This window comes from Palaemon carinicauda, chromosome 3 (assembly GCF_036898095.1).
Source record: "Palaemon carinicauda isolate YSFRI2023 chromosome 3, ASM3689809v2, whole genome shotgun sequence".
In the NCBI taxonomy this organism is placed as follows: domain Eukaryota; kingdom Metazoa; phylum Arthropoda; class Malacostraca; order Decapoda; family Palaemonidae; genus Palaemon; species Palaemon carinicauda.
Window position 1 is genome coordinate 150,608,040 of NC_090727.1, and position 12,500 is coordinate 150,620,539.

A 12,500-nucleotide genomic window follows, 5' to 3' on the forward strand; every position below is an offset into this window, starting at 1 on the left:
GGCACTGATCAGATGCATATATGGTCAGTCTCGAGGGCATTGCCACTGTCCCCTTACTAATGCCATTCATGGGCGGCTTTTAATGATCCGTATGAACTACAGATGGCCACAGGCGATATGGTCTAGTTAAAAAGGAATGGTTTTTCATTCAATAACTCTACCCGTAATGCTGTTACTGGTGGTGGCTAGTCGAAGGCTGTAGATTGCTGCTGCTGAGAGAGAGAGAGAGAGAGAGAGAGAGAGAGAGAGAGAGAGAGAGGAGAGAGAGAGAGAGAGAGAGAGAGAGAGAGAGAGAGAGAATAGTGTACAGAATTCCACCAGGAAACTACCCATTATAAATCTCTCTCTCTCTCTCTCTCTGAGAGAATAATGTACAGAATTCCCCCCAGGAAACTACTCATTATAAATCTCTCTCTCTCTCTCTCTCTCTCTCTCTCTCTCTCTCTCTCTCTCTCTGAGAGAGAATAATGTACAGAATTCCCCCCAGGAAACTATATCATAAATCTCTCTCTCTCTCTCTCTCTCTCTCTCTCTCTCTCTCTCTCTCTCTCTCTCTCTCTCTGAGAGAGAATAATGTACAGAATTCCACGAGGAAACTATTCATTATAAATCTCTCTCTCTCTCTCTCTCTCTCTCTCTCTCTCTCTCTCTCTCTCTCTCTCTCTCTGCAACAATAGCCTTTAACCACATAATTCCTCAACTAATGGGAATCTGTAAAGACTAAAAGGGGTCTTACTCTCTCTAATAACCTTTTATTACCTCCAAGGAAAGCCAAAAGACCAGGAAAGAGGATTCGAGTAATCAATAGTTAATAGTCGACTTCCAGAAGACTGGAATGTCCGTAGTCTTCAGTGATCATTCTCCAGAAAAGAGTAAAAATAGATTAAAAAAATAAGATAATAAAAAAAGCTTATGGAAGCCTATTTGGTGTTCTTTGAAGTCTTCTTTCCTCAGAATTAATAATATAAGTTCTTGAGGACATTCGATTATATCGGGGATTGGAGCACTCTGAATAAATTCCTTTTTTTCATTCTTCTAGTTTCTTGGTTTTTTATATATGATTTGATTCTTTAAAAGGGTTTCTCTTCTTTATCTGAATAGAAAAAAAAATAATTAGGTTTTTCCATTGTATCTTTCTCTTGTAATTTCTTTCCATGTTTCTCGGTGGTGGTATTATTATTATTATTATTATTATTGCTGTTGTTGTTGTTGTTGTTATTATTCTATGTCATTTCTCTTCCTTTTGTTTTGTTGAAGTTTTTATAGTTTATATAGGAAACATTTATTTTAATGTTGTTACTGTTCTTAAAATATTTTATTTTTCCTTGTTTCCTTTCCTCGCTGGGCTATTTTCCCTGTTGGAGACCCTGGGCTTATAGCATCCTGCTTTTCCAACTAGGTTTATAGCTTAGCAAGTAATAATAATAATAATAATAATAATAATAATAATAATAATAATAATTGTTATTATTATTATTATTATTATTATTATTATTATTATTATTATTATTATTATTATTACAAGCTAAGCTACAACCTTAACTGGAAACCCAGGATGCTATAAGCCCAAGGGCTCCAACAGAAAAAACAGCCTAGTGAGGGAATAAAATAAGGAAATACATAATCTAGAGTGGAGATTAATTGCCTCTGCTTATAGAGTTACAAGAAGTCTGTATTTTCCTGAATTTCCAAAATGCTGAATGTTGGAATATCTAATCTCTCAAACATTGTCAGAAAAAAAGTGGTTTTATAATTCTCTTTTCTTCCAAGAATTAAATGTGGAATTTATTTTTTTCTTTATACATCGTCAGAAAAGAATAGATTTAATTTCTTTTTCTCGTAAATAGAGAAATTGAGAAATTACGTTAACAAGCATAACATTAAAATACAAAATTTTCTTCTATTCAATAATGTCAAAGGTAAGTATTAACTTCATATTATATAAATAAAAACGAGTATTTTTAATAGAAGAATCGTCCATTCTCTTACATTTTCTTTATCATCCATCGTCCGAAAAGTTTATAATAAATCTTTTTTCTCGTAAATAAGAGAATTACTTTCACAAGTATATCATTGCTATTATAAAATTTCATTTTATTTATTCATGTTTTAATGTGAGTATTAACTTCCTCATATAATATAATTAAAAACGACTAGTTTTTCATAATAAAAAAATGGTAGTTTTTTATAACTAAAAATTAGTATTTTTTTATAATGAAAAAACGAGTAGTTTTTCATAATGAGAAACGAGTAGCTTTTCATAATTAAAAACTAGTAGTTTTTCATGATTAAGAAATAGTAGTTTTTTTATAATAAAAAAACGAGTAGTTTTTTTATAATAAAAAAAGAGTAGCTTTCCTATAATTAAAAAACGAGTAGTTTTTTTATAATAAAACAAGAGTAGCTTTTCTATAATTAACAAAGAGTAGTTTTTATAATGAAAAAAAAAGAGTAGTTTTATATAATTAAAAAAAAGAGGAGAGTTTTATCAATTAAAAACGAGTAGTTTTTTTCTAATTAAAAACGAGTAGTTTTTTTATGATTAAAGCGAGTAGTTTTTAATAATTAAAAAAAAAAGAGTAGTTTTATATAATGAAAAAAAGAGTGGTTTTATATAATGAAAAAAAGAGAAGTTTTATATAAGAAATAAGAGTACTTATATATCATTAAAAACGGGTAGCTTTTAATAATAAGAAAAAAAAAAAGAGTACGTTTTTTTTATAATTAAAAAGCGAGTATTTCTTTTATAGCAGAATCCTCCATTCTCTCGTTTCGGACGAAAAGTATCGAGCCATTCAATTCCTAATAAGGAAGAGCCACTGACGCGTGTAAGAATCCCCTTCACAATAGCATTAGGGATAGAGAGCGGAGACCAAAGATGGTAACAAAATACGCTGAGAATTCCCGTGATACATTTTGCTTACATTATTTTTCTTCTTATATTGCGACGCAGTTACGGTAGGCCCTGCTGCTGCCTCCGATGCCTTAGATGACCGCGGAGGTAGCAGCAGTAGGGGATTCAGTATTATGAAGCTTCATCTGTGGTGGATAATGTGGGAGGGTGGGCTGTGGCACCCTAGCAGTACCAGCTGAACTCGGTTGAGTCCCTTGTTAGGCTGGAGGAACGTAGAGAGTAGAGGTCCCCTTTTTTGTTTTGTTTCATTTGTTGATGTCGGCTACCCCCCAAAATTGGGGGAAGTGCCTTGGTATATGTATGTATGTATATTGCGTTTTTTTTTTTTAAATTCTGTTTATGAATAATATTTGCTTCTGTTAATTTGTTTAGATTCAATTGCTTAATTTTCTACGTATATGCTCATACCTACTGTTAAAAAACACCGTACTTTTAATCGGAAATTCTCCGTAGAAATATACTGTTCTCATCCGTATTTCATTTCTTCTTATATTGTGTAATTCTGTTTATGAATAATATTTGCTTCTGTTAATTTGTTTAAATTCCATTACTTAATTTTCTACGTATATGTTCATACATACACTGTTAAAAAACACCGTACTTTTAATCGGAAATTCTCCGTAGAAATATACTGTTCTCAGCCGTATTTCATTTCTTTTTATATTGCGTAATTCTGTTTATGAATAATATTGTCTTCTGTCAGTTTGATTAAATTCCATTACTTAATTTTCTACGTATATGTTCATACATACTGTTAAAAAACACCGTAATTTTAATCGGAAATTCTCCGTAGAAATATACTGTTCTCAGCCGTATTTCATTTCTTCTTATATTGCGTAATTCTGTTTATGAATAATATTGTCTTCTGTCAGTTTGTTTAAATTCAACTACAATTTTCTACGTATATGTTCATACATACACTGTTAAAAAACAACGTAATTCTAATCAGAAATTCTCCGTAAAAAACATACTGTAATGTTCTCAGCCGTATTTCAGTAAAATGCAGGCGACCATAATTTAACCCTACTTTATTATTATCTTTTACGGGTTAGTGACCGTTATGTCACTTTACGTCAATATATACGTTTTTAAAACGGTAAAAATCCTGGAATAAATGTTGCCAGGCATTTACCGGTTTTTTTTTTAATGCAAATTCTTAACAGTGAATCATACACAAAACACACACACACACACACACACACGCACACACACATAAGCTGCATCATCAGGATAGAAAAGAAGTCTCAACCCTGGATCCTTTGCAACATTATGATTTACTTTCATCTTTTGTGGAGAGATTGCTTTCGCCACCATCACTATGGTCCACTCACGGTCCAGATATACAAGGTCAGCCAGACAACGTACCGATTTTAAGGCTCTTCTGCGCACCTACGTCATCTGAAGGGGCTTAGTGTTGGCGAGACCCATTAAGAACGTAGATCTATCACACAGTCAATGTAAATAAAACAATATTTAACCTTTAGAAAATATTTTATTAAGTTTCAACTTTCATTTTTTTTCTTAGGGCCTCCCTGCATGGTCTATATACAGACCTTGGGTACACTAAACTATCGTCTTTTGTTTATTTCAACACTATCGCTGTTTATTTCTATTGCAGCACATACACTGATGAAAATTTGCCGGACACACTATTCTATCTGGTTTCTCTTTCTCTTGTTTTGTTAAAATTTTTATAGTTTATATAGGAAATGTTTATTTAGATGATGTTACTGTTCTGAAAATATCTTATTTTTCCTTGTTTCCTTTCCTCACTGGGCTATTTTCCCTGTTGGGGCCCCTGGGCTTATAGCATCCTGCTTTTCCAACTAGGGTTGTAGCTTAGGGAATAATAATAATAATAATAATAATAATACTAATACTAATAATAAAAACAGTAAAGATCCTGGAATAAATGTTGCTATGCATTTATCGTTTTAAAAACGGATATATTGACGGTCACCAACCCGTAAAAGATAATAATAATGTCAGATAAAAGTACGGTCGCCTGTACTTTACTGAAATACGGTTGAGAACAGTATATTTTTACGGAGAACTTCCCATTAAAGTTGCGTTTTTTTTTTTTTTCCTAACAGTGTATGGCTACATGAACCTACATGGGGCACTTAATAACATTTTGATTCTGAAGTAATCAAAGTGGAATTTGTTGGATTTGAGTCTACTTATGATGGCGGAGATTAGTTTTGATCTATAATCGGTATAACATGTGAGATTTGTGTGAAAAAAGTCACACCTTTGCAACTTGGCCGGTAAATCCAGTTTTTTTTTTTTTTTGCAACATTTGGCTGAACATCTTTCAGCACGGTTTTTGATTTCTGAATCTGCCTGAATGATGAATCTGTGGTGCCCCTCTTACCTTGATGCCCTAAGCACATGCTTATTTTGCTTAATAGTTGTCATCATCATCATCATTATTATTATTATCATTATTATTATTATTATTATCAATATTATTATTACTTGCTAAGCTACAAACCTAGCTGGAAAGGCAGGATGCTATAGGCCCAGGAGCCCCAACAAGGAAAATAGCCCAGTGAGGAAAGGAAACAGGGAAAAATAAAATATTCTAAGAACAGGCACATTACAATAAATATTACCTATATATATTATAAAAAAAAACTTTAACAAAACAAGAGGAAGAGAAATTAGATAGAATAGTGTGCCCGAGTGTACCCTCAAGCAAGAGAACTCTAACCCAAGACAGTGCTATAACAGAGGTTATAGCACTACCCTGACCATTACGTCTATTTGCATGTTTGTAACAATTGATCGTTTCTGCTAACTTCATCACTAACATTTGTGATTTTAATTATTTCAATTGAGCCACAAATATTAAAAAAGTGTTATGGTTTATTTAAATAAATAAAAATCATGAACGTTAGCGATGAAATTATGTATATATGTATATACAAACATAAATATGTATGATGGAAATCAACAAAGTTTCGTGGTCAATACAAGTAAATTTCTAATTTATATCAAACTTCATAAAAACATTAAGGATTCTAGCTTTAACGGCATAGCTATTCAGAACTAAAATACATCTACATTATTGCATACCATCCTACCAACAACAATATTATTATTATTATTATTATTATTATTATTATTATTATTATTATTATTATTATTATTATTATTAGCTAAACCCCAACCCTAGTTGGAAAATAAGGATGATATAAGCCCAAGGGCTCCAACAGGGAAAAAGAGGAAAGTGAGGAAAAAAAGATAAGAAAATTAAATAAAAAACAATTAAAAGAAAATATTTTAAGAACAGTAACAACACTGAAAAATATCTTTCATATATATATATATATATATATATAATATAAATAAATATATATATATATAAATATGTATATATATATATATATATATATATATATATATATACATATATATATATATACACACACACACACAATATATATATATATATATATATATATATATATATATATATATATATATATATATATATTGTAAAAAGAGACTTGTGTCAGCCTGTACAACATAAAAACATACGCTACAAGTTTAGAATTCTGAAGTTCCACCGATTCAACAACTTAATTATGAATGATTTGTAAGGTTAAACCCTTCTTAAGTATTAACTCACCTACATCGTGAATGAGTTTAAGACCATTTGAGTGATTCATTTTCAGGAAGGCCTATTCACAAATCCTTCATGAGCTTCGGTAAGCCGACACCCTTCCCGCAACAAGTGCCGATTATTATTATTATTATTATTATTATTATTATTATTATTATTATTATTACAAGTTAACCTACAACCCTAGTTGGAAAATCTGGATGCTATAACCCAAAGGGCTCCAATAGAGAAAAATAGACCGGTGAGGAAAGGAAATAACTAAACTACAAGAGAAGTAATGGATAATTAAAATGAAATACTTTAAGAACGGTAGCAACCTTGAATCAGATGCTATAATAAAAAAAGAAAAAAAAAGAGGAAGAGAAATACGATATAATAGTGTGCCTGAGTGTACTCTCAGGCAAGAGAACAGGGGAAGACCATGGATAGAGAGGCTATAGCACTACCCAAGACTAGTGAACAAAGGTTTGATTTTGGAGTGTCCTCCTCCTAGAAGAGCTGCATATCATAGCTAAAAAGTCTCTTCTACCATTGCCAAGAGGTTAGTATCCACTGAACTGCAGTGCATTGAATAGGAAATTGAAGTCAAGATGCAACCTCATCGGTCCATTTAGCATTCTATGGTATTACCAGCGGCTTACAATTCAAGGGAAGAAGGGGTTAAAGCTCGCTTAAATCAAGAGATTACGATTTAATGTTTACAGTCGGTTATTGGTCGGGCGTCAAAACGCCAATCTTATGTCATTCAACATTATGCAGTTTTGCGATTCATGCAAATGACTCGGCTTTCTTTTGAGCAAAGAAGAAAAGAAATACAAGATTCCAAATTGATCATTGAAGTCGGTGCAACTTCACAGCTGCGTTGTAATACAATATAATCTGCATCATTCAACGATCTTTTGTTAAATACCTGTTTAAACGTTTTTTGTTTGGTCATCTTGTCAACTATTTACTTTAAATTGCTATTCTAATTTTTAATATCTTCTTATCTGCTATGTAAATAATCTTGTTTTCATACTTCTTTATAACTTGATCTGACATTTTTTTTTTGTGGTGTCTAGATATTATTTATTTATTTATTTATTTTTCTTTTTCTTTTTTGCCGGTCATTTAAATAATTTCAATATCTTCCAAACATGATTTTTTTAAATCATTTTCAAGTGAATCTTGAAAATTATTAGACACATGAATCCAGTTTGGAAGATATTGAAATTATCTAAATAAACTGCAAAAAAAAAAAAAATCATCTGGACACTACACAAAAAATTGAAAAGGATTAGGCAGATATATTAGGTTTGGAAGAACCTAATGTATCTGCCTAATCCTTTTCAAATCAATCCTAATCCCCAGTCCACTTCCAATCGATCTTACCCAATCTCTCTGAAGCTAGCGACCAAGATGGACTTGAATGAAACCTAAATTCCGATCCATCAGTTCGAACCACTTCTGTTTACCATGCGCGCTCCCACGCACGCCCGTCCACGTGCCACCCGCAAACAAATTTGATCCAGTAACTAATTATCGAAGTTATAAGGTCATATGGCGGGTAGGGGAGCCGCAAGAAAGGTTTTCCATTTAGGGATGAACCCTTAGCCATTTTATTATCTGAAACCGATATCCTAAGCTAGGAGGCTAGGGATGATGTCCGTGAAGTTTAGGCCTGTTCGTTTACTCCAAAGGAGAATTGGGTTTAATGGCGTGTTTTTTTTATGTAATGATAATAATAATAATAATAATAATAATAATAATAATAATAATAATAATGTTGATGATAATAATAATAATAATAATAATAATAATAATAATAATAATAATAATGATGATGATAATAGTAGCAATGATAGTAATAATAATAAATAATGATAATAATAGCAATAATAATGATAATAATAATAAATAATGATAATGATAATAATAATAATAATAATAATAATAATAATAATGAATAATGATAATAATAATAATAATAATAATAATAATAAATAATGATAATGATAATAATAATGATAATAATGATAATAATAATAATGATAATAATAATAATAATAAATAAAAATATATAATAAAAAATAAGTAAATAATAAATAAAATAATAATATATAATAACAAAATAAATAATAATCAATAATAATAATAATAATAATAATAATAATATTAATAATCATCATCTTCATCATCATCTTCTTTCAATTTGTGGAGCTATTCTGATCTTTTCATGTATAAGAAATAAAAAAAAAAATCCTACCGATAGATCTTTTGGCGTAATTTTGTAACAATTATGGGAAAGGCTTTCTTAGTTTTAGCATATTTTCGTAGAAATACTGTTTTATTAAAATGCCAAAGATAACTTAAAATATTTTTTTTTTCATTGAGCTGATAAGGTGATGACACAACAACATATATGTGAAAATCCTTTGGCGTAAAATTGTATTTTTCACGAATTGTAACTGTCGTACAGTTGGATGCGGGAATTCCTGACACACCTCGCTCTGGAGAAATGAACACTTTCACACTCTTACTGCGCGAGGAGTAACCAAACAGATGCATGAACCCGTTGCCCTGTACGGGTGTGAAGGGGTGCACTTACTATAAGGGTGTGAAAGGGTGCACTTACAATAAGGGTGTGAAAGGGTGCACTTACTATAAGGGTGTGAAAGGGTGCACTTACAATAAGGGTGTGAAAGGGTGCACTTACTCTAAGGGTGTGAAAGGGTGCACTTACTCTAAGGGCGTGAAAGGGTGCACTTACTCTAAGGGCATGAAAGGGTGCACTTACTAAGAGCGAGGTGTGTCTGAAATGCCTGTGTCCAACTGGACATATATACAGTAAAAGAGTAGAAATAGTATGAATTTATACAGAAAGATATTTATTTATTAACTAGAGAAATCATGAGGCGCATTACTACACAGTACACAGTACTTTAGAAGTTTTATTCCAGCTGTGACCAAGTTGTGGAATGATCTTCCTAATCGGGGAAGTTGAATCAGTAGAACTTCAAAAGTTCAAACTCGCAGCAAATGTTTTTATGTTGAACAGTCTTACATAAATCCTTTTATAGTTTATATATCAAATATCTGTTTTAATGTTGTCAATGTTTTTAAAATATTTTATTTTAATTTTTAATTACTTCTTATATCGTTTATTTATTTCCTTATTTCCTTTCTTCACTGGGCTATTTTTCCACCTTGGAACCCTTGGGCTTATAACATCTTGCTTTTCCAACTAGGGTTGTAGCTTGGCAATTGATAATAATAATAATAATAATAATAATAATAATAATAATAATAATAATAAAGCAGGAAAGACATACAGGAAAATGAGAAAGTAATCCAATTAGTGAGTCTGCACGACTGGGATGCAAGATTTTGGAAGATGGGGGGAGGGGGGAGGAGAGGAGGGGAGGGGGAACCCCCCTCCCCCCAAAAAAAAAATCGGAATGGAGCCAAGTCCCTGTCAGTGTTTTTTTTTTTTTTTTATCTTTCGTTTGGTAACAATAATCTTCCTGTGTTGGAATTTTCGAAACTCTTCTCAATATGGATAAGTTTATAAAATAAATCAGAATAGTAATTTTCGAAGCTCTTCTCAATATAGATAAGTTTATAAAATAAATCAGAATTGTCACCCATTAGCCTACTTTTAAAATATTCATAACTAAGAAATAAATAACGTTGCTTCTCGGATTTATAGAATAAACAAAGGTTCATTTACTCTATAGAAGTCGAACTAAATCCACCTTCAGAAGTACTACATGATAAAACCGGCTTTACATTGATCCTAAAATAAATTTCTTTCATAATAATAAATCAACAATAGAAGCCTAATATTAATAACAACAATAACAGAAAATAAACGCCACACCCATATTGACCCTGAAATAAATTTCCTTAAAAATAATAAGTGAACAACCACTATCTATAATACTTACTATAACGATAGCAGAAAATCAACGACACCAAAAGCAATCCTAAAATAAATTTTCTTAATAATAATAATAATAATAATAATAATAATAATAATAATAATAATAATAATAATAAGTCAACAGCAACAATCTATATTACTGATAATAACTATTACAGAAAATCCTCGACACACCCACATTGATCCTAAAATAAATTTCTTTAATAATGATTAGTGAAAAATAAAAATTTATAATATTAATAACTAGAGGGGCACGCAGTAGAACGCATACCTCCCCCGCGGCCGCTAATTTCTCGACCTTGACCTTTGACCTTAACATGTATTAATTGTCATGGATTTCTATGCACTCAAATATGAACAAAGTTTGAAGTCTCTGTGATAACGATGTCAAAAACTTATGGCTGATTACGTGAATTGGACATTTTGCTTGCTCGTGACATTGAACTTTGACCTTGACCTCCCAAAATTTAATAATTTCCAGTCTTTTACAATTAATCCCTGTAAGTTACATTACTGAACGATTAAAATTGTGGTTAGGAAGCTGTTCACAAACAAACACACAAACCATTTGCAGCCATTTACATAACAGTTAATCCCTGTAAGTTTCATTACTCTACGATTAAAATTGTGGCCAGGAAGTTGTTCACAAACAAACAGGGGGTAACATATAACATCCTTCCAACTTCGTTAGCGGAGGTAATAACAATAACAGAAATCCTCGACACACACACACACACACAGGAAGCTGTTCACAAACAAACACACAAACAGGGGGTAAAACTTAACCTCCTTCCAACTTCGTTGAGGGAGGTAATAACAGTAACAGAAAATCCGCGACACACCCCGAGGAAACTGTTCACAAACAAACACACAAACAGGAGGTAAAATATAACGTCTTTCCAACTTCGTTGGCGGAGTTAATAACAATAACATGAAATCCACGACACACCCCCAGGAAGCTGTTCACAAACAAACACACAAACAGGGGGTTAAAACCTAACCTCCTTCCAACTTCGTTGAGGGAGGTAATAACAATAACATGAAATCCACGACACACCCCCAGGAAGCTGTTCACAAACAAACACACAAACAGGGGGTTAAAACCTAACCTCCTTCCAACTTCGTTGAGGGAGGTAATAACAATAACATGAAATCCACGACACACCCCCAGGAAGCTGTTCACAAACAAACACGCAAACAGGGGGTAAAACATAACTACCTTCCAACTTCTTTGGCGGAGCTAATAACAATTACAGAAAATCCTCGACACACACACACAGGAAGCTGTTTACAAACAAACACACAAACAGGGGTTAGAACATAACAATAACAGAACATCCACGACACATCCAGCCTATACAAACACAGTGAAACTACCTCATTAAGAGCAACGCAAACCCTTCCAGCTCACCTTGACCCTAGAATGCATCTCCTGCGTGCTGTAGGATGTCCTCATCACTCGGTACCTCTCCCAGCTGATGCCAGTGAGAAACCAGATGGCGGACAGGCCCGAGACCAGAGACACGAAACCGTAGATTTGACAGCCTGTGAAGACAATGATGGAAACATAAAAATGAGATGTTTTTTTAATGTTGTTACTCTTCTTAAAAATTTTATTTTTCCTTGTTCCCTTTCCTCACTGGGCTATTTTCCCTGTCTGGAGCCCCTGGGCTTATAGCATTGTGCTTTTTCAATTGGGGTTGTAGCTTAGCAATTAATAATAATAATAATAATTATAATGAAAAGAGAGAGAGAGAGAGAGAGAGAGAGAGAGAGAGAGAGAGAGAGAGAGAGAGAGAGAGAGAGACAGAGAGAGAGAGAGAGAGAGAGAGTCTTAAATGAATTACGTAGTTAAGAAACTGATCGGTATTTATCTGTACTGCATTACATATTGTCTAAATTGTGTGCAAATATTTTGGTCTCTCAGAGAGAGAGAGAGAGAGAGAGAGAGAGAGAGAGAGAGAGAGAGAGAGAGAGAGAGAGAGATAGGGGGGCAATATTTCATGGATAATTGTTACCGTTGTGGATAATGGTTA

At 32.4% G+C, this 12,500-nt stretch overlaps 1 protein-coding gene across 1 annotated transcript in view; it reads right to left on the bottom strand.

Moving 5' to 3' along the window:
- The window catches only part of LOC137634733 (rhodopsin-like), a 276,550-nt gene that overhangs the window by 12,383 nt on the left and 251,667 nt on the right, over positions 1-12,500 (bottom strand). Inside the window, exon 5 of the mRNA XM_068367227.1 lies at positions 11,876-12,009. Within this exon, the coding sequence (XP_068223328.1) occupies positions 11,876-12,009 (134 nt within the window). The remainder of the gene's footprint in view (positions 1-11,875; positions 12,010-12,500) is intronic.